Genomic DNA, 23,881 nt, shown 5'->3' with positions numbered 1-23,881 from the left:
ATAACATTGAATTGGTTTGTTCATTAAATTGTTAATTTGTACCTTGTAGTCAATATTTCCTTAAGTGATTTTCTGATGTTTTCCCTGACAGCTTTCTCACTGTCTTCTTTCTTCTCTTTCTTCTTGTCCTCTTTTGCAACTAGAATTGAAGATAATGAACAATACGTTTCCTCCTACAGTTCCCAAAAATAATCAGCCCTCTCGCTAAAAAAAAAAAAAAAAGCAATGTCTGTCAAGCTGACAGACCGCTTAATTCTTATGAAATAAATGTGATGGTATATTTCAAGCCTGGTGAATGAATGAGAATGATGTATTATTCTAGAAAGTGACACAGGCATACTCGGAAAAAAGAAATCCTAGTGCTCCTATCAGGAGTCTAACCTAAGACCTTCCGATTACTAGATCGGATGCTCTAGCACTGAGCTACAGGAGACTCGTGGGAGATAAGGTCATTAAACTAGGTTCATGAAGGTCGGAAGGTCTTACTGTAGGTTCGACTCCTGATAGGAGCACTTGAATTTCGTTTTTCCAAGTATGCCTGTGTCACTTTCTAGGATAATACACCATTCTCACTAAATTCTTGTTACATGATTACCAATGCATTGTCATGTAAACAGGAAAAGAGAATTGCAAGTTAGGATCCATTAATTAACAAGGGGCTGGTCACATATGCTTGTGATTAAAATCTAATTTCTCCTCACATAGTAAGAAATACAATGTCAAACAGTTGGGTGATGTAAATTAAGAACATTGTCAACCAGAAGATGTACATGTAATATTGGCAATGACATTTCAGAAAATTGTTAGTAGTGATTAACGTATGTATTATTAACGTATTACAACGTCAATACCTGTACATGTAGGTTGACAAGTGAGTAATGAAAGTAACTAAAGGTAATAATGAACTAATAATGTAAGTAACCAATTCTAGTGATTAAAAACTAAAATCTCCCTAAAATATTTATTGCAATACACCATCAAGCAACCAAGAAACGACAACTACGGTAATTGAAAAAGGACAATGAATCATCAAATTCTTGTGACTGAAATCTTATTTCCCCTTACATGTCCACAACTGAAGGGACACCATTTATCAAAATATTTGTTAACTAGGGGAACACTGTATTGATAAACATGTAATGTAAATTCTGGTAATCAAAAACAACAGTGATGACCAGAATCAACAAAAATTAATCCGCAGCAAGTGAATTGTATTGATGTAGCAGAGACCATGGTCTTACTTACAAAGTTACTGGAATGTGATTTGCATTTTGTGCAGATAAATTTTTTTTATACTTTTACATTTATTGTCGTTAGTAATTACAGCTGTAGCTATCGTCTCAAATTCACGAGGTGGGAAAGTCAGGTCAGATGACAAGAATTTAAAATGACATTTAGACTTGTAACAAAGGTGAATTACTCTCAAGTTTAATCACAAACTTCAAGAAGTTTGAAACGAAGGGGATTTTAAGGATTAATGAACTCAAATTGTAAATGTTTCAACTTTTTTATATTTATATTCACATTAGCCAACTGATATAAACTAGTAGTAATCAAAGATTATAGAGTGCGTTCGACAGCCCTAAGTTGTGCGATTGTACGGCCTGCTGCGTGACTTTTTTTAGGTAGCTCTTTCGTCCTTTTATATCTGTACGTATTGTGTAACTACCAAGGTGAAATATTTGCAATAAACGAAGCTGAGTTTAAAATTTCAGCAGCTACGTTGTTGAACTTTAAAAAAAAAAATAGAAAGTATTTTCGGTCCGCCTGCACATCATTTTCGGTATAACGCTTATAATCTTTGAGAAAAACGAAACTTACAGGCCAGCGTACTATTTTGGTCTTCTACTCAAAAGGTATTTTACCTAAATGCCGCGAAACTTACGCGACTATAAAACTGTAAAAATGTCGAACTGAAGCGAACTAATTTGCATACAGTTTTGAAAGACATCTCAGGGCCAAGATTTATATTCAAAGAGCGGATAACTCTATCCAGTGCATAAAATGTTCTCCAACCAAAAGATTTTATTTGCTGGATAGCGAATTATCCGCTGGATAAAATAATCCGCTTTTTGAACAACCGGGGCCTGATGTCAGTTTCTGATGTGTGTATATTTCAGATATTTTTGTATTTTGATTTTATACTAACGTAATACGTGAGTCGCAAAACTTCGCGAACCTAGGGCTGGGTGAAAAGCCCTCTTTACCTGTATTGTAGCATCAAATGAGGAGATTAAAAGGTTTCTGAACATAGCAACCATTTTGATGAGCATGGTCTTTCCGAGGTTCCACAGGCTAGTTTGCGGTTGAAAATCTATTTCTGACACGACGAAATGTACAACAGGCGTGCAGCGCTGTCGTGTTCGATGAATTTATTTCCCACGGAAAATTATTTTACCGCGGCCACAAAACGTGTAATTTCTTCAATGCAATCTTTCACAAAAAAGATTTCTGGAAGAAAGGGAAAAGATTCTGTAGAGATATTTCCATCCACTGAATATTGATGAACATTGCAGTTGAAATGTGATCCCGTACACTGAATGTAAAACTTTCCCGATGTATGCAAATTTTGCTCCAACAAACTGCGTCTGTCTTCCAGCCTGTGGCCACAAAACGTGTAATTTCTTCAGTGCAATCTTTCACAAAAAAGATTTCTGGAAGAAAGGGAAAAGATTCTGCAGAAATATTTCCATCCAGTGAACATTGATGAACATTGCAGTTGAAATGTGATCCCGTACACTGAATGTAAAACTTTTCCGATGTATGCAAATTTAGGCAATGGCGCGAAAACGAGGTCAGATGTTGTCATAAGTTCGCACCAGTTTCCCGGCCGACACATGCCCCTGCAAAACTCAAGCGGGGGGGCCATTTGGGTGTCCTTACAGCAATCTCGAAAAATCCTGTATAGCCGTACACAGGCACACCAACTCGAAAGACACAGGACGCAAAAACGAAATTAGGCTTGCGTTCTCCTTCGTCGAACGCAATAATAACTTGTATTCTAACTGTGATTTCAGCTCAGGAGCACAATGGCTGATGCTTCATGAATGAACACACCATTGACGGAAGAAAGCTGCAAATCTAGTACAAATAAAAGCTGAAACTCTACAAATGCCTGGCTGATCTTAAAAGAAGTAACGCCTTCACACATAGGTGCAAATCAGAATGATAAAGAAGCAACACCTGAGAACTACATGTAGGATAACCATGGATGCATTAGACCTGGTTTTCATTCATCAGGAAAATCGTATATGATTGGCAATATTTTTTCTCCACCATCCCAAATTTAGTTCTTTGCGATGATTGCTTACATTTCTAGAAAATAAAGAAGCTATTTAATGTTTATCTAGCATTTTGCTTGCTCTTACAAGTCATGATAACTGGTTTCTGTGCCAAAATAGAACTAATCTGGAACAATTTTGATTTCAAAACAACAACATGCACTTACATGTATGTTAGTCTTCCCAAAAACCTGTTTTTTTTTTTTTGTTTTCTTTTAGAGCAAAGTATCATGATACAGCGAGAGGTGGAGTATAGAATGGTTTATAGAAAACAACGAGTCTCAAAAAAATTTCATTATTAACCAAGTCTTGAATTCTTGCAATTTAAAGTTAGTGTACCAGAATCTCACGCTCGCCATAATTTGAACCATATCAAAGTCTCAAATTTTGAATAATTATTTGAGTCTGAAAGTCTTGTGAATTGTTGAGCAAGAAAAGAAAGGTTGTAATCTATTTCTGTGAGTAGTGATGAACAAGGAACACGCGCATGAAGAACAGCAACCTTCTTTAGGTCAAGTCTCGCGTTTAAAAATTATGGAAACAATGAAGTTGTGGTCTAGGATTTTTAAAACAAAGGTCTCCCGGGATCGCAATGGATTTACAATTCTATATCCCCAAGAGTGTACTGCAAATTAAAGTTACAAGTGTCTTGCCTAAGGAAAGAACACAGGGGTTGCAGACAAGACTGGAATGCAGGCCCTCTTGCTCCAGCCACTGGCCCTCTAACCAGCAAAAAGAACAAAATCATGGTTATACTGTAAGTTAAGCCTTTACATCTAACTCTCCTGAATGCATCATTAACTCATGCAACATGAGGGATGCTTTTAACATCCAAACAATCACACCAAGAAAGGGTTTTCCCTCTTATTTCTTGATACATTATTAACAAAATCTAATTTACATTTAATGTAACGTTCTACAGGTAAGTTTACAGTGTATTTATACCCATAAAACAACAAATAACGTAGTTTAAAATTTGTTGGTATGTTCTAGGATACCTCTTTCACAAAACAAACTTTTTTTTACATTTCCCTCCCATTAAAGGTTAAAGCCTCTTCAATAAAAGGATACTTTGGCTATCATAAAAATTATTGATAATATCAGGGGTGACCTGCCCTGTTTGCAGCATCTCAGATTATTGATTGATAGGACAAAAGAACAAAGAACAAAATAATGCAATCTGGGTCCAGTGAAAATATACATGTAACTTAGAAAGATGCAGGCCTACTGAAGAATCAGGCTTTGGGGAGCAGACGGGGAGGGCATGGAAAAACCCTTTTTGGTGTCAATTGCAGCACTCCCATTACACACTAGCCTGATTCTCAGATGGTCCAGGTCACTCGTGGCCACACACTCTCTCCCTTCCGATTGAAAGAGCCGTCGGAACTTTCAGCATCAACCGACAGAGCAAAATCCCTTCAACTTTTAACATTTATCACACTAAAAATAATTTTCCTTCAACCCAACAAATCTGCTAATTTTTTTTTAGAGCGGAACATTTCCTCACAGTTGCACAGGATTGAAACAATAAGATGGTGCGTAGGAAACTTAGATCGTTCCCAAACTTGAACGCTCAAAAATATCCTTGCCATTTTTATCCACCATCCTAATACAGGAAGACATCTAAACACTGCTATTTTTATCCAAATCTCTAGAACAAAGCAAAGACAACTAAATTCACCCCTTTGGCCGCCATATTTGTTTATAAAATTTAAGTTCGCACGTGTGTGACAAGAATCTGGATTTCTAACGAGCATTATTTTTGGCTGCTGAGAAACAAAGACGCAATGATGTCACGAACATGACCTCGAATGGAGTCCATCAGACGGGGAAGGGAAAGAGGCAGCCTGGACCGTCTGATAATCAAGCTAATTACACACAGGTAGCAGTGCTTTTGGCCATTTAAAAGACATCCATGCTTTTGAATTATACAGATATTAACATTTCACAAAATGTGTCAGTCAGTTGTTTACAGATACCCTAATATATAAGACAAATTACTGTGTGTTTTACTCCATTTTCTGATTTGGGTCACATGACTATGGGCATGGCCCGATGATCATGAAATCATCTATTTGAGAGAGGCCAGGAGGCGGTACATGTACCCGAACTAAGTGCAATTATCATGATTTAACATCCAGTTTTAATGCACATGTACCCTTACCAGAGTTAGTTGCCATGTCAAAACACAAACTAAAGGTGAAATGTTCCAGCTCAGAGATCAAATTCAGAGATCAACCTTGGCAACCATACAGACATTTAGGACACTGTAAGCAAGTTAGCAATCCTAGAGAAAGAGATTGACACAAGACAAACCTGATGGTCGAAGCACCTCAAATGTGGGATGATCTTGGAGCCAATAAACAAGTTCATCTTGAGAAGGGGCAGCCACGCCTGCTATCACTCTTCCAGTGGACCTCTCAATGACTGCTATGCCCTCCTTTGGCTGAACAAATTCCGACTGATAAGAGCTGAGTGGTGGTGGGTGTGGGTCCCAGGGAACTGGTCCCAGAAGACTTGACTGAATCAAAACAAAACAGTACAAGATCGTCAATGACTGCAGTGAGTAACCACCTAAGGAACACGAGGCACGCTCTCGATCTTTCTTCCTCGTCAGTGTTGCAAGGGAGAACAACACTTTCAAAAGAAGAATAAGAGAGGCTATTGAAATTCATTGCCAGGCTCAGACATTGAATCACAATGTTGGATACGAGCTCCCGGCGATCTACCAGGACGTTTTGTCACATGAATTTTATCACCTTGATCATGTGACAAAACGTCCTACACCACTTGACAAAGATTCCGAGATGGAATTGAAAGCTCGTATCTAAATAATTATAAATTTTTGATCCTGAAAAGGAAACTTTTTTGTTTGAAATACAATATGACAGGATCAAGAAACAACTTTTTCTCTAACAAAACAAAACATGTTAGGTCAACAAAGGATTACGACACTTCCCATAACATCAGTTTTGAAGGAGTTTTGAAGGAGTTTTAAAGCGGCACCGTCACAGATACTCTGCTGTGTTTTTGCTAGAAACTGCTCAAGAAATAGGTTATTTCTTTAATTTCTAGAAAACGCAAGTGACCTACTCAAAGGAGGTAGAGATGTTCAACTGATATCTTTTGTTAAAAACTACCAATGCTTCACTTGAGTTGGTTCAGTCTCATATACAAAAGATATCAGTCAAGCTTTGGTGGCTCTTTTGTGTAAGTCTCCTGCATTTTCTAGAAAAGTAATACATGTAAGCCATTTCTGGTTTTGTTAGCATTAATTTTGCTCAAAAATTAAATATGTAAGTAAATTCCTTACGCAATAAGCAGTCTCTGTGCCAAAACAGGGCTCACTTGGAGCAATTTCGATTTTAACGCAAGAAAGTCAAAAACCCCTCTCTTGTACAAAACCCTTTAATGGACACTGTAAAGAAACTCACAAGCTGCTGCTGTTTTGAGCAATGGCTGTTCATCAGAGTTTGAATAAAGTAAAACAATACAACACCAAGGAAACAAGCATAAAAATTAATATCTGTTAACTTACTGTTGGGGATGTTACACCCTTAGAGGATGACACAGATGATTTGTTCCCCATCCTCCTTTTCTTTTCTTCTATGATAATTTTCATTGACTCTTCTGCATGTCTATGGAAACGGAAAAAAATGCTGGTGTTTCTACTGTTGTTGACTAACAGGAACTTCAATCTCTAAGTCACCTGGCAATTACATGTAACTTCTGTTGCTCATCACGATTTCCACTGAATCATTGATGCTATTATGCATAAAACCAGCAGGAACCTGGCTAAACTTCCATGCGATTGTGCATGCTGTAATAGAACAGTTGCACTTCACTAGTCCATTAATTTTGGTAAATAAAATTTTCATTTTGGATTCCAATAGTTCTTGCTAATGAAACCTTTTGTATTTTGTTCTGGCATTCTCACTGGCCCTTGATATTGCTGCTTAATATCCCTTGCAACAGCCTATTGATACTTCAGTCGAACCTCTGCTCCCTCCCGTAGGCGGACGCCTCTCGTAAGCGGACACTTGGTCATGTTCTCAGCTACATACAAATACTACATTTTTAACCTCCCATAAGCGGACACCTCTCTTAAGCGGACACTTTTTCTGATCCCAAGGGTGTCAGCTTATGGGAGGCTTGACTGTATCTATATGTGTACCTCTGAATACAGTCTGGACTGCAATAGAGAGAGTGACGGTCAGCAAACATGGAACACCCAGTTGTTATACACTTCTGTCGAGTAGGATGGTGCACATATGACGCTGGTGTGGGTGTGGTCCTCACCTGTGTCATAAGAAGAAAAAATGCACTGAATAAACCACAATAGCAGCATAACATGCTGATCAGATCACTTTTCTCAATGTTACATGTCACTAATTCTCCTGGATTTAATCCTTTTACTAATTATTAGCAACTGTTCTTTACTTGTAATAAACATGGCCAGCATACATGTATTTAAAACAAAATTAAAGTTCATCTTCAGATCTTCAGAGAGGTTAATTCTGACATACCCAAAAGATCAGATTCCCTGGGCATAACTCAAGCCCACAACACCCAATCTCACAAGAGCTGCTCTACCCACTTTAAGCTACAGCGTACCAAAGTAACATCAGTGAGGTGAATCAAATACACACACCCTATACTAGCTTGAGGCAACCACAATATTGCCAGATATTTGATCCTAGGCCTCTAAAGGAAGGTATCTACTTTCGTTACTGTGCATATGTTCTGTATTTCTCATCATTCTCGGCTTTAATTTCCCACTGTACATGGGTGGTGCCTACAAGTACAGGGATATTTTTGCGTGGTTTAAAACTATGCTGGAAAGCAGAACTTTGCTCTTCGTATTTAAAAAGAAAACTGGGGGTAACCATGCATTTTTCAGAGATAACAAAGCTTCAATTTGAGAAAAAAAAATGCCACACATTGCTTTGTATTTTAGCACTTTTTAGAATTATTGTTTCTTAATTACATCTCTAAAAAATGCGTGGTTACCCCCAATTTTCTTTTGGATTCCACTAGCCCTTGCTAAGATCTCCTTTTCCCGCGTAGTAATAAAATGCGCAAAAATACCTCTGTATTAGTAGGCACCGTCCTTAAACAAATAATTTCTTCTACTGGTCATTGAGACTACACTTGTCAGACCAGTTATTACTGTTTTTACAAAAGTGTTCAGGATACCTTCAAACTGAAGTACATGTACTCTGTATATTCTTTAACAAGATTCTTTCATCACAAAGACAAGCAGCTGCAGCAAAATATAAACTTCATGCACCTTACATGATAATTCTTACTATCCTATAGGGGTATGTTCCCTTGTACCCCCAAACTGGACTCTTCCAAAATGGGACATGCCGTAATTGGGCATGAACTTTTGTGCGACACACACAAGGGGCCTCCCTTTAGCAATGGGGGCTCTGACCTTTTTCTAGGAACAAAACTGAATACGCAAGCTCACAAACAGTAGTTCACCTTTTTAGGTATCTTAAAACCTTTTGATTCTGGGACGGTTTTCTTCTTGTCTTCTTTTGTGTGTTCTCTTGTAATGAGTTTGTCAGATTCTTTAGGTTTTTTGCTGTTGGAATCCTGGTAAAGAAAATAGACATACATGTAGATTGTAAAAACTTGCAATTAACTGTGACCAAAAGGAATGTGACACACAAGCTTAAATTTTTTTTATTCACTGATCCCTATATATACACGTATCTACAGCCATCAATTCCAAAAATCTTCCTTTAGTGTTATTTTTACTTCATGAAAATAAGGTCAGGGACAACTTTGGGAACCAAGTTTTAAGACAAATGTCAACATTTTCACTTTTAATTCACTCCCTAAGAATGCAGCATAACATGTACATGATTGTACAACTTTTAAAGTACATGTCTAACATGCTTCCCAGACATCCCTTTCGTCCATGAAAAACAAGCTCAACAAGAAAAGTGGACTTTTAACAGTTTTTTCTTTTAGAAACAATCAGGCTTGCATATAAATGTACATGTATATGTGTTGTAGGTTAAAAGGAATCCCACCTTAAAATGATTTCAACCTAGGTTGATTTCTATTTTCCTTTGTTTCAGATGTAAATTACCCAACCTTAACAAAGGAAAATAGAAATCAACCTAGGTTGAAATAATTTTAACCTGGATTCATTTTAACCTACAACATATGTACAATGTAAGCATTGGCGGGTCAAGATTGGTAAAGTCATTGAGTATTCTTGAGACAAAACTGTACAAGTTTTCACATGATATATACAATGTAGTAAAGTCAGTAATTGCATTTGCTATAAATTCTGATTGATTCATCATGTTGTGATTTAACAGTGAGAGTAGTTTTGGTTTTATGATACTCATGCTGAAAACTGCTTTGTTGCAAGTGTTATATAACTACCTCCACTGTTTCCTCTCTACTCTTTCTGTGACGAGAATGCCTGCGTTTTCTTGTTTCATCTTTCTCATATGGAAGCTTAATCTTTAAGGAGTGCTCCTTTCGGGAGTGACGTTCATGTTTTGTTGGGGACTTCTTGTCCTTTGTTTCACTGTGCTTGGATGATAAGGAGGTGGTTTCTTCATTTTCTTTTTCTGTGATTTTTGCTGTTGGTTGAGCCTCGATCGTTTTCCCTTCACCTTCTTTGGCTACATTGTCCAATATAACTATCAGAAACAGATTGAAATATAACTACATGTAGCTTGGTAATTGAACAGCATTCAGTAGGACAGTAATAGACCATTCTCCAAAATGGCAGCCAAAAATTCAAATACATGTATGTTAAAATTAAAAACGTATACCAGCGCTAGAAAGAGCACTTTTACTTTAGTAACCCTGCAAAGTTTCAGCGTATCAGGTGTAATGTCAACTGAGAAAATGTAAGTAGAAAAATGAAAAATTTACAGACGTTTGTATGACTGGGGGTATGACGTATACCCCCAGTCATACAAACGTCTGTAAATTGGTCAAATTCCATCTTACATTTCCTAAGCTGATATAACACCTAATATGCTGAAACTTTGCAAGGTTACTATAGGTGCTCTTTCCAGTGCTGGTATCAGTTTTTCATTCAGTTCAAATTTAATTCATTCAAATCTGTTGCCGCCATTTTGGAGAAGGGCCTATTCTGAGTTGAACCAACATGAGGCAGTTGGATGTTCTCACCTCAATTAAACTGACCTTGTGAGATTCAGTACGGGTCGCAGGAATAACAGCATAATATGCACGTACCATGCCTGTAAATCTGCCATATTGCACACAATTTATGTGCAAATGACACGCGCTGCACACAGGCAAACAAATTACACACTACATGTAAATACATGTAAATAATTACACACAAAATTAATTCTACACAGTGCATGTAGCATTTACTTGCAGTGCTCTAATAAAAGAAGAGGAAGCACCTACATGTATTGTTGACATCAGTTACTTGCAATGATAAGATTAGCAGCCCAGTGGGCTTGAACAAAATATTTCATTTTGAAAAAACTGCTGGTTTCCAGTGAACTGTAACATTTTCAGCTTTGCATTCCAACTTTTCACAAAAAGTCTCCACTTAAAGTGGGTCTTGGGTTGTATTTAATTGACTGCTTTTGTTTGTAAATTTCCGAGCAAAGTTGTCTCTAGAACGCTCACGCAGTTAGCACAGCTTACTGGATGATGCTTCTGTTTCTGTTTACGGTTTTCTTTGATTTCGTGCCACGCTTGAAAAATTTGCAAGAAATTTAAAATGTAAACGATGGTCAACACACTTAATTATTAAGATGGTTTAGCCTAACAAGACTTTTTTAGGGTCTAACAATTTGGCCTCACTTGCACCTCCCCTCACTTATATAAGTGAGTAGCCATCAGGAATTCAGTACTATCATAAAATAATAAATCAAAATAATATCATCCCTTTGAGTCACTCCTCACCTTGGCATTTTGGGCAGATGTACTCCTGTCCATTCTTCTCCATCTGACGTCCTTGAGCCATGGTTATGCCAACACACATGCCGTGAAACCACTCCTCACAGTGGTCGCAACAAATCATGAACCTAGAAAACAAAAACACACAGGCATTAACCAAAATCGACTTTACACAATGCACACCAGAAATAATGGAATGTGCAAGCAAAAATGATGTTTTTGTACATACTCGTCTGACAGGCCATAAGTACATTGTAGCTGCGAGATGATGTATAAAGAGGCAGTGATTCATTGGACATGCTGATAATCAATTGCAAGGTTTAGTGCACCAGTGCAACTGTATAATTCTGTAAGTGCCTTGTTTTTGGGCTTGAAATTGTAATTGCTCCAAATAATGTAGATGTAAGCTTGCTCTACAGTACTGCTCAAAAGTAAGTTACCAGTCTCGTCCTGTTTCTAGCGAGACGAGAGTCACATCTCTCGAAACGAGATTCTCGTATCGAAAGACGCAACTCTCGTCTCTTGATACAAGAATCTCGTCTCACAAGAATCACTGAAGCCGAAATTTTGTAATATTACTGACCTAAACTTTCTCGCGGGAAGAAAAACACTTGTCTCATGATGAGTTTATCTGTGCCATTCTTAAAATAGCCCGTGGAAACAGTGGACGATTCCGTCGTACATTTTATGTTCACATCGTATGGGCTGATGTGATTTGAAATAATTTTGCCTCTTTTTAATTCATTCAGTTCAAAGGTTTCGATTCGCGCATAATCTCTTGGGGTACAGAGACTGGTTATCATGTTGATGTACATGTACAAGTGCACGTACTGTAAGAAATTTGCATGTACAGTGTAGTTCCAGGAGTTTTACTAAGGGCCACGCGCCAGCCAAATTGACTGTCTGTGAAAACAACCTTACCTCGCTGGTGTTATCATCTTGACCAGCATTTTTCATGAAAGAACATATCTAAGATAACTATCCTGCCCAAGCGCTGCCCTTGGATAACCTCTCGCTGCCTGTTTGATCTCTTAATGAAACTCCTGTAGTTCTGTATAAAGTTCTAAAGCAAGGGGCTAAAAACTAAGAAATCAGCTTACAGTGTTCTTTTGTTTTAAACACAAGCAATGTACACCAATGGCAATTTTCCACAAATTTTGCAGCAACTGCAAAGCAGTCGTGCGGATTATTTTCCTCACGAATTTTGTCAAGCTCTTCATTTAGCCTACATGTAGGAATCCACACTGGTCTCCTTTATACACTTGAAATCTGCCGAGTCAACATACATGTACATGTAGGAATCCAAAATTTAATTCTGGTGAAGAGTTCATTTCAGTTGTCAAGCTAAAATGTGGGTTTCAGTGTCAAACAGAGTGATTGTGTGAAATGCCCAGATGGCAGTACAGTATTTCAGTTGTATAGTGTGCCTATGGAGTCATGTTAATTTCACAATTTTTCAATTTAGCAACACTTCATTGTGTAGCATTTGAAGTCAACTGTAAGGTGTTGCAAAAATTACATTTTCATACAATAAGGTACATGTGCAGGCATGATACATTTACATGCATATTCAAAGAAAAGCATATTACCTGTTACCATGCGGCTTACGACAGACGCACCACAAACGATCTGGGTCATACTCAGGATCATAATCAGAATCCTCGTTATACTCTTCATGTTCATCTGGTGAGTCGTCCTCAGAATTACCCTCTTCCCGACCATGTTCCTCATCTCCTGGATTCACCTCTCTCTCTGCCCTCTTGGAATCCTCAGAAGCTTTCTCTTGTATCACAACACTCGGTTTACTCTCTACTTCTGCCAGTTTCTTACCACCTTCGCTCTTAACAACAGATTCCTTATCATCTTTATCCGAAACACACTCCTGATTTTCAACCACACTTGCAGCACTTTTTTCTTTTCCTTCTCCACTGCTTCTTTTCTTGGATGTCACAGATTTTGCAGCCACCTCAGATGTTTTTCCAGAGTCCTTTCCCTCCTCTTTTCCCACATCCCGTTTTCTTCTGACTCTTTTAGCATTAACTATCTGTTCATCTTCAGATGATTCAGTTCTTATTTCGTCTTTTCTCCTTCCTAAAGCCTTATTTTCCCTGTCAGTTCCTTTGTGTTTAGCAACAGGCTTTTCTGATTTATCTTCAGCACCCTCCTTGCTGCCATCTTTTTCAGTCAACTCCTTCTGACTACTGTCTGGCTCAGTTTCATCTTTAACTTTTCCCTCTCCCACCTTCTTAACTTCAGCTTTCCCTTTGCCCTGCCTCTCCTTTCCTTTACTACTTTCACCAACACTTTTCTCATCTTCGTCTTCTTCCTTAATTTGCTTTTCTTTAATCCTAGTTATCCGTCCACTTTTTCTAACTCCCTTTTTCTCCTCTTTGTCACTCTTATCGTCCTCAGTTCCCTTTTCAACTGCTTCCTCACACGTCTCAGATTTGCTTCCTTTGTCACTAAGTGTTTCATCCAAGGTTTCGTTCTTGCTTCCATCCTGTCTTCTTATCACTTTCTTTTTTTCGTCCACTGGTGCCTTGCTTTGATTCCTTGGTGACCTACATTGTGCCAAACCAAAAAACAAATTAAACTACCTTAAAGTCAAGATAAAACTCATGAGCTTCTAAGTGACAAACAAGGTTCAGAGCTTCATAGTAACTTGAGGCTTAATAGTATGATGACAAGTGACATGTCAGTTGAAAGCCCTCTAAAGCATCATTCAGACAAAAGGCATTCTAAAGTATGTTTGTGGCTTTAGCAGTAAATATAAGATTGATGAATGCGTGCGGTCAAGCTGTTGAGGCTGGAGGGTATAGAAAAACTTTGCAGACACCAAACATAAATGTACCTGTACATGTCACGTTCTTTTCTGCAAATCATCTTGTCTTAACCTGTCTGTTCTCTAGTTTCATCCATGTACATGTACATGTACAACCCCCTGTTAGCTTCATTTCTTGTTTTTTTGGTTTGCTTTTCAGTAGCAAAAATGAATAACGATTAATAAAATCTTCTCAGAACATGAAAGAATACATCTTAACCTTTTAAGTCCTAACAGTGATCAGCATCAAATTTCTCCTTGTAATATCAATGCTCATTCAACCTCCAAGGTCATGAGAATTAAGGATGTGATCACTCAAGGTGAATTTTCTTGATATTTTAGTAACTTCTCCCCAGTACTTTCAAAAGACGAGTATGGGGACAAGATAGGAGAATTTGTTCTTTGAAATTAAGGGTTAACGGGTTACTATCTACAAATAAACCACACTCAGCTTGTAACCGACATAAGGCTACAAAGAACAACTCCGAGTCCATGTCAGCAGCTTTTTCCCTCAAATGTACAGCTTTATGCATATGTAGATGCTGGTCATCCAACAAGTGCAGAAATTCACGGCTATAGAACAGTTTTAATGAATTGCCCTTTATACAGTACCGTGCAAATGTAAGTTGACAGTCTCGACTCGAAACTCGATCCTCGATCCTCGAAGCTATCGAGAATCGAGTATCGAGGTTCGAGGCTCGAGTTTCGAGTATCGAGTATCGAGACGCTCGAAGAATTTTTCGAGGATCTCGATGGCAGCTTTCGAGGAAACGATTAATTTCTCGAACCTCAAACAATAAGAGAGAACAAAAGCGATTTTCCCATGGCTCTTGCATGTGGTCTTTTTTTTTTCAGTTTGGTCGAAAGTTGAAGTAATTCAAATCAGCGGTAGTGAGTGTTCGATAAATCTGTTTCGGCGCGTTTCTTCCTTCCGCGTATTATTTAAAACACATCCGTTCGTCGTTGTTTTGAAATTAAAACATGCTTAAATTTTCTCATATGCTACACCAATTCTTTTTAATCAAACTTCAAACTCAACGAAGCGATCTTAAAACTACAAGATTGCGGCTTTTTCGCGGAATGTAACACGATCGCTTCTGAAATATCTTCGCTGCGCAAGATTATACTTGAATATTGTATTTGAATCCTTCGAATGAAAACTTCGAAAAAAGCATTTCCTTATGTAAAAACGCACAACGTTTACGGTAGATTCGGAAAGGAACAGGGGAAACTTCAACGTGGCCGTTCGCTTCCCTTTGAGCAGACTTTGAAAGCCGCCGCGAATGTTTACATTTGCGGTGTAGCGTTACAAATTTGCATAAATATTATCGAGATCATCTCAAAAGGCAATGTCACGTTTTCTTCATTTTTTATCAACTGTTGATTGTAACCGTGTCCTCCTCTGACAGATGACTGGATTACTTGTTTACTAAACCCAATTTTAACAGCGAAAGAAATGAAACTAAAAGATTGGGACTTTTTCGGCCGCTGTTTCACAAGCTGAAAACAAATGGAAACACGCGCGTTCGCTAGTTTTAGCCTCGCTAAGTAGTACGCTGCACCGCCACGTAATTTAAATTATGCTTCATTGTCTTTTAATCTTTCGAATCAAAACTTCAAAAACAGCATTTCCTTGATTAAAAACGCACAATACTTTCGGTTGTAATCGGCAAGGAGCCGAGAAAACGCTTGAAGAGCTAACTCTTTCATACATGTAACACGTGCGCACATCCCTCCAACAAAAACGCAAACACAGTTGGCCGTCTCGCGGAGTTGGTTCCTGTAAAAAGGAACTGAACTGTGGCCTCGGATAAGACGTGTGAAAAACTAATCACGCAAGAAGTTCTTTGTTTTCCTGCCTCGAAACTCGATGCACTCGACTCGATACTCGATGCACTCGACTCGAGCCTCAATACTCGAAGCTTTCGAGTTTCGAGGATCGAGGATCGAGTCGCGAAGTTCGAGTTTCGAGTGACTGTCAACTTACATTTGCACGGTACTGTACTTTGTTAAAGTGAAGTATTTCCTTCATACAGTGAAAACCCAATATAATGAAGCACAAAAAAACTGGTAAAAATAGTTATTTTGAGAATGATATATTGTTCAGTGAGTGACATGGGCATACTTGGAGAAAGGAAATTTGAGTGCTCCTATCAGGAGTCGAACCTAAGACCTTCCAAATTAGTTCAGATGCTCGACTACTGAGATACAGGAGACTTGTGGGAGCTCAATGTGTGGCATATACGCAATGGAATAAGTGTGATAGAGTCTCCTGTATCAGGAGACTTGTGGGAGCTCAATGTGTGGCATATGCACAATGGAATAAATGTGATAGTATACATATATATATATATATTAGGTCCCACAAGTCTCCCGTAGATACAGGAGACTTGTAGGAGCTCAATGTGTGGCTAAGCGCAATGGAATAAAAGTAATTAATGTGATAGTATATGGCCTTAGGTCCCACAAGTCTCCTGTAGATACAGGAGACTCGTGAGAGCTCAATGTGTGGCATATGCGCAATGGAATAAATGTGATAGTATATGGCCTTAGCTCCCACAAGTCTCCTGTAGATCAGTGGTTGAGCATCTGAACTAGTAATCAGAAGGTCTTAGGTTTTACTCCGGATAGGAGCAATTGGATTTCCTTTTTCCCAGTATACCTGTGTCACTCACTGAATAATACAGTATATCATTCTCATTCATTTACCAGGCTTAAAAAATACTATCACAATAATTATCTTGCTATAATGAGGCCTTGTAAAGAGGGCGGCCGAAAGAGACCTGGAGAAGGGCTGTGGAAGGAGAGAGGCAGAAGATGGGTTTTGACACTTGGGGAGAGGCTGTCATTGCTGCGAGAGACAGGGTGGGATGGAGAAAACAAGTCAACGGCCCTACTCTCCCAGAGGAGATAAGGAATTAAGTCAATGAGGCCTTGTTATTGTTCAAAACTCCATCATCATAAATTTGTGGGAGTACATCCGAAATTTGATAACTTTCCAAAAGTTGCCAGTGTTGATGAGAGTCATAAAAGATTAAACTGCATACTTGGCACTTAAGGACAGTGTCTACTTTTGTTACTGCGTATAAGTTCTGCGTATCTCAAGATATTCGGTTTTCCTATGGGTGGTGCCTACAAATACAGGGATATTTTTGTACAGTTTAAGACTATGCGAAGAAAGCAGGACTTAGCAAGTGCTCTTGGTATCCAGAAAGAAAATCGGGGGTAACCACGAATGTTTCAGAGATAATGAAGCTTTGTATTTTAGCACTTTTAAAATGGTTACCCCCAATTTTCTTTTTGGATTTCAATAGCCCTTTCTAAGATCTGCTTTTCCCCCATAGTCATAAACTGCTTTAAAATACTTCAGCATTAGTAAGCACCATCCTTAAGTTTTCACAGGGAGCATAAGATAATATAATCTCAGAAGTTTCAAGTTTGCTACAATAAATAAATAAAATAAATAAATAAATAACTTTTATTACCCTCGGCAGTGTTTATAGCACAAGTGCTAGTGGGGCTGAGCAATAAACTTCATAAAGAAATAATACAAATTGAAAATAACATGGTTAAAAATCCCAACTGGCAGGAGGCAGACCAGCTGGCTATTTACAAGCGCTGCCGAGGAGTTGAACTTGGGGCTACCGAGAAACAACTCCAGCTAGCAGTCCGAGCGGGACTTGAACCCGGGACCTCCTGATTTCAAGTCCGGTACCCTAACTACTCGACCACGCTGCCTCCACGTACATACAAAGGTATGTACATGTACATGTACAAAGATTAAGGGTGTTTTACAGTCAGCATCACATCATGGCATTGACGACAGTCTAAAGTGTGGGTTTCTGGGTTGCGATCATTATACATGTACATGTAGCTTGGGTTTCATTGCTAAGCACTTTTGTTCTCTACATTTTACTTCAACATAAATGCAGTTGGCTACATTGGGGCTTCACTGTATCCTAGCACTTGTGTTGAATAAAGATACCAAATTATATCATAATTTGACTGATTATTTGATTATCCTTTAATATAATTTACATCCTCACCTTCTCACATTCTTGGATGTTGAATCTTGTTGCCCTGACGAATCTTTATCTGGCACTTCATCTTTCTTACTGTTTTTGTTTTTACTGTTCCCATTAGCATCTTTTTCCTTTATATCTTTGCTGCCTTCCTCCTTCTCAACCTTTTTCTGAGCTCGACCACTCCGCCGCACCTCCTTCCTCGAGGCTTCTTCCTAAGTATTTGCATACTTTAATTTAGATATATCTTTTCCTCTTGATATAGATTTCTGAGCTGGAGTGATGTTTTTTGTTGATTCAGAATCTTTCTTAACCAGTACACGTTTACGAGGTGAGCGTCTCAGCGTATTCTCACTTCCAGAGTTTTCATCACCATCTACAGCCTCACTTTCTGTGGATTTGACCAATGAGGTGCCATCATTGGGCCAATTAACGGAGTCTGATGGATCAACTTTGGAATCATCCACTTCAGAGGTTATCAGTGGAGATGACTCATCCCTCTTGTTAAGAATTCTATCTGCTTCAACTATGGAATCAAAGGAAGGAAACATACCACCATGGAAATTAAGATCTCCTGGAAGGAGTACGTCATGATTGTGTTTAAGTGCATTGCTAAGGACTGGATCACTATAAAGCAAATTTGCTTCCCCTCCAGAGCTCAGCACTTCGTCGATCCGTTTAAAAGTGTCCGGAGGAAGAAAATGCTCCCCTAAGACATCGACTTCTGTGGAGTTGTGTGTAAGTTGATGGACCTGATCATCCGTAAACACAGGACTAATGGACGGTGTTATATCTCGCAGCTCAACATGTGAGTCCGTGGAAATATCGCATATCGACCACACGCTGGACTGTGCAGCGCTTGTGGTCACTGCAGTTGTTTGCGGAGGGATGCTTTCCGTGTTGCTATCAGACGCAACTTTGGTCTTCATGCGGAACAGTTGGCTCGTTATTATCAACCACAAGTCGCTTTAGATCGATCGACGAGCGAAGGAATCCAAACCAGATGTGCAAGATCTCCTACGTTGTCACAACCTACACGACCCAAAATATCCGTAGCATAAAAATAGCATCCAGAACGATTGTTCAACACTATACCACGATATTTAACAGCAAGATAACAGGAAAAAACCTGCAATACCGAGCAGTGGTATGCCAAAGACTCGCTTTCCACATGCCGCCATGTTGTGCGACGTCACGTGACCTTGTTTACTACGCATGCACACTCCCGCCATTTCCCATCGGCCATATAAGGCGCGTCTTTTGTCACGCCACTCCATTACGCCTTCTGCTGTAAATAATTCGATTCGTTAAGAGCTAAAAATCATCACATGAGGTATTCTCCGGGGGATACTCGGTTGAATCGACATGGTACTTCATCTACTTTCAAACTTTTTACGATATACGATCCCAGTTGAGTATAAAGGCACTTCAGCTTGATCGGTCAGTACAAAATTTGGACTATGGACTGTGGACTTAGGACAAACGGACTACGGACTTGACTGGTATTGCCGGTTTTCACTATCAAACCGCAAAAAAATATTTAATCCGTCCAATGAATGAACTCAAGAAGTTGAACGTTTATAGAAGATTAATGAAAAAACAATCACTCTAACTCTCAGGTCTGTGCGTTATCCCTTACTTGAGTTCAGTTGTCAAAAATATCCACACAAATTTATTACGCTTGAGTGAATAATTGTTTTATTTCGATAGCCCATCTGGGCGCGCTAAAACACTAGAAGAATGATGTTCACTGGTTTGGTATGTACTAAACAGGAGTTATCGTCTTTTCCGGTATTGAAGACTGGTAATCTCGTACCCCGATCTCAGTCGTCGGTTCGGGAATGTCGAAATGTGAGGATCTCCCCTCCGCCTGACCGTGGGAGATCTGGGTACGAGATTAGAAGACGGGAGTGACGGTTGACTCTTTCTGAACGAGCTGAAAGGAGCGAATGACGCCAGTTTACAGTCGGTGCCGTTGTGTTTTGTCCATGCAGTAAAACAAAACAAAACAAAACAAAACAGAAAAAAATGGATGGGCACGAAGCACACCAAACGCCTTCTACGAAAGAACTTTTACTTCACCTGGCGAGGAGGAACTGTTTCCTCACAGATTCGTTCCCAGTAGTTCTTCCCAGGGGTGTCATCCAGGGCTGAGTTGCTCGAAGCATGGTTAGCGCTAACCATTGGTTAAGAGGTATTAAAACCTATAGGTTGTCATGGTATTTAACCTAGGTTAGCGCTAACCATGCTTCGAGCAACTGGGCCCAGATAGTTGGTCTGATCAGCCAAGTGAGAAGAAACGGAAGCCTGTAGCACGCTAACGATACTTGGAGAAGCTCCCCTGTCACAATAACGACTTTCTCGGCTTATTCGTATGTTTTTTCGCTCTCCTGCTCGACCAGTTAGAGAGGGAATGTTGGTATTCTAAGCCCGCGGGGGGGGGGGGGGGGGGGGGACTCTAACATGAAAGGGGATGTTCGTCGTCTCGCTTAGGGATGTAAATTTCCGATTTTGGTCTCACGTAGGGAGTTCTGGGCAAAACGCCATCATATTTAGCCGTGAAGGTCTCGTTTAGGGTTGCACGCGAAGAAATATAAAAAGATATATTGGACCGTGTTTTAAAATGGTCTCTTTTAGGAGTGAAAAAAGCTTGGCCACGCCAAGATTTGTCTCCTTCAGTGGTTTAATTCAAAACCCCTTTCATACCCCCTCCCCACCCCACCTGGGATTCTAAGCTTTGGTGAAAGGGAGTTGGCAGTAAAAATCGTATTTTCATCTCTAACTGCAGACAGAGTTTACAGTCAGTTTCTTATCAAACAAAGGTAAACATTTAGCAAAATTAATATTCACGAAGTTATGGCAATGGGACGTGTGCCAGTTGGTACTTTCGGGGCGCAAAGCGTTACAACTACCACAGGTAACCCAATTTCCTTTCATCGACGCACAGCCTTGAGCATTAAAGCAAAATTAATGACTTTCCCGAGTTTATTAAATATTCCATCACGTGGGTGTCACAGCGAAGTGTATCTTCGGTGTTGTCTCTAAAAGGTTAGTTTTACCTGTACTTCTACCAAGGTATACAAAAATAATAGATAAATATTCACTTGAGTAATAGTAATAGTGAGACGTTTTACTGTCAAGTATTGAATGGCAGCGAGCAGGTGAAAATTGAGACCCAGGACAGATAGTCGGTACTGCACGAAGATTTCACGGCCTCTTGCCGGAACTCTCTATTCCCGATTCGTGAAATCTTCGTCTCGTCTCGACCATCTGCCCATGGCTTTCCGAGGATGTGTAAGTAGCTTGGAGCCGATAGAGTCCGATTGCAAGATCCAAGTTGGTCGAGTTCTTTGATTAGAAGGGTCCCGTTAATTGAGGATATCTATCGACTTAAAGCACGCGTTTTTGCTTTAAAGGGGCAGTATCATGGGGTTTTTGACCTTTTTTGTTAAAATGGTGAAATAAGACCTTCACTTTGCTACGAAATAATTCTAGAACAACGAGAGTAGAGAAATCAACTCAATTCTTGACAGGAACAACTCGTACTCTGTTCTAGCACATTTTGGAAACAGAAATGCGAGAACTTGAAAAATATTAGCCTTACATTTTTCAAGTTTCAATCCATACCGGCCTACTCCGTCTCTGGCCAGAGGCACTAATCGACAGTTTTATTGTGCTGGGGTGATAATTTTTACCAAAACTAGACAATTATTTTTTGTTTCTGTTGTCAGACAAACGTTTTGGGGTTTTGAAATGACATCAAATTTTCGTGATACTTCCCCTTAAATAATCAGGTCAAGTGTATGTGTTAGGCATCTTAATAACGATAAATGTCGCGTTTTGCTTTCAAGTCCTTCTGTCGGCACTTACTTACACAAACAGAAAGCCGGGCAAACCTTACTCTTCTATTCTAGTTAATAAATCAAAACAAAATCTGAGAAAGTTCTTGAAAAAACCTATCCAAAGGTACTTTGAAGCTATATATAGTATTCTGTCACTTTTGACCTGCAAATCACTTTTAGTTCAGCTAAGTGATTTCTGATCACTGCGGGTGAATTTGAAAGAAAGATTTTCTACCCTCGCTTCCAGCTTGCCTAGTGATTGATTGCGAATGCAACGTCTATCTACCGACTGCGATTGGCTTAAACGGATCACGTGACAGACTGGGATCATCCGCGAAAGAGAAATTTGGATAATATTAATGCAGTGCACTAAAATAGGTTCCTAAATCTTGAAATTATAGCGTGATGCTTCAATAGCTGTTATCATCATTGTCAAAGTACAGAATTACATAAGGAGGTGAAAATTATATACAAGTTAAAGAAAAACAATTGGCTGTTTTGGAGCCTACGTTATGTTAATTTTAACTTTGCGCGAATAGCGTCTGATTTGAAAGTTGGCAGCTGGTGTGACTACTATTAAAGTATAGTAATCAACAATGCTAACTGAATTCCTTTGCTGAACAGATCGGCTATTGCGTTATACTAAACCATTAGAAGGTTCACGATCGGTTTTTCTGTCGAATTTAACAGTTGATTCTAACCAGCCGACAGAAATCTTTAGCTTATTGTCTACTTAAAATAATAGTAAATGGTTTTTACAATAGCTTGTGAGATCCCAAATATTGTTAGGGTTCTTATAACGATAAATATACTTTTTTTCCTTTCATGTGTATAAAGCGGTTTCCAATTGAGTGTTGTAAAACCAAAACCAAAGTAATTACTCTGGCCAATTGCAACAGATGTAAACAAAACAACGAGCCAATCAGAATTCGAAGTAAATACATGTAACTGGCGCCAAGCGCGGGAAAACGCGTGCGGCGAAAACACGATTGGTTTTGGTTTGGATTCCCATTGGTTGAGAAAGTGGCACGAGTTTTGTTAACCAATCACAGAGCTTAGTAATGAAAACCAAAGCAAACGCGAAATTACTTTCGACGCTCAATTGAAAACTGCTCTACCTCTTCTCAAATTAAAACAAAATCTGAGAAAACCTACCTAAAAATACTCTAAAGCCATGTTAAATATTCTCTTAGCTATGTCATCCTATTTGCCTTCAAGCGTTGGACGCAAGCCGGAAGGAATAGGATGCGCGTGCGCACTGGCCAGCACTAACCCCACTCCCTTAGGTCTGCCTGTCTGTCGGGGCCTTTATTTACAGCACAAAAGGTCTGTCTATTTTTTTTTTTTTTTCAAGACCTTTTCCTTCCCTTTTCAATTTTGCTGTCAGCAAACTTTTTCTTGGCCCAAACTTTCTTGACCGGTTTCTTCCTAACGGATGTTGACGCCACTAAACCAGTCGTCTTTTGATACTGCGACTCATTCCTACGAGTTGAAATCTCCAATTCGCTTGGCAGAGGACCGACATTGCCAGTCAAAGCCTTCCCTGCCCCTCCGTCTTTCACATCCGGGCTATTGGTAAACAAATCCAGCAAGGATTCTGGGACGGGGTTTGCACCATCAACACTTTCCCTAAGGTCGCTGTTAGCCTCTGTTGGTTGAGCTATCCCGGGCGTCTGTTGACGAAACTGAGAGAGCTCGTCGTTATTTCCATACAAGAAAGGATTCATCGCCACTTCTTTTCGAGCCCACTTCTTTCGACTGAATCTGAAAGTGTCGATGTGGCGGCGAGGACGAATCTTCTGTTGGAAGTGGGCTATTGCAGCCAGTTCTCGCGATTTTTTGGTCTTGGGGCGAAGAATCGGAGGCAATGCGCTTATAGCCTGCTGCTTCTCCTGTTGCCTTCTCTCTCGGGCATATTTACAGGCAGCTATTGAGATAAAACCAAAGAAAAAGAAATAACCTCATTTTCCATCCGACAGTAGAGATTTTGCTTTCTCCTTC

General features: G+C 39.3%; 1 protein-coding gene and 1 pseudogene across 4 annotated transcripts in view; both read right to left on the bottom strand.

Moving 5' to 3' along the window:
• The window catches only part of LOC146485502 (uncharacterized), a 30,957-nt pseudogene extending 11,715 nt beyond the window's left edge, over positions 1-19,242 (bottom strand). Inside the window, exons 1-10 of the transcript XR_014863381.1 lie at positions 18,063-19,242; positions 12,785-13,756; positions 11,202-11,323; positions 9,687-9,949; positions 8,769-8,882; positions 7,456-7,580; positions 6,820-6,919; positions 5,598-5,802; positions 3,935-4,003; positions 43-139 (exon numbers count right to left, since the gene is read on the bottom strand). The product of XR_014863381.1 is annotated as an uncharacterized LOC146485502 (transcript). The remainder of the gene's footprint in view (positions 1-42; positions 140-3,934; positions 4,004-5,597; positions 5,803-6,819; positions 6,920-7,455; positions 7,581-8,768; positions 8,883-9,686; positions 9,950-11,201; positions 11,324-12,784; positions 13,757-18,062) is intronic.
• Positions 19,243-21,009: 1,767 nt separating this feature from the next.
• Positions 21,010-23,881, bottom strand: part of LOC146485501 (myosin IA heavy chain-like) — a 34,966-nt gene continuing 32,094 nt past the window's right edge. For all 3 annotated transcript variants that reach the window (XM_085103394.1, XM_085103393.1, XM_085103395.1), the window contains one exon: positions 21,010-23,807. In XM_085103394.1, coding sequence (XP_084959520.1) covers positions 23,230-23,807 — 578 coding nt within the window. In that variant the 3' untranslated portion in view covers positions 21,010-23,229. The remainder of the gene's footprint in view (positions 23,808-23,881) is intronic.

Source organism: Pavona decussata, unplaced genomic scaffold (assembly GCF_977016875.1).
Source record: "Pavona decussata unplaced genomic scaffold, jaPavDecu1.1 SCAFFOLD_26, whole genome shotgun sequence".
In the NCBI taxonomy this organism is placed as follows: Eukaryota; Metazoa; Cnidaria; class Anthozoa; order Scleractinia; family Agariciidae; genus Pavona; species Pavona decussata.
The sequence above is the reverse complement of the archived record's forward strand: the minus strand, read 5'-3'. Positions and strand labels throughout refer to the sequence as shown.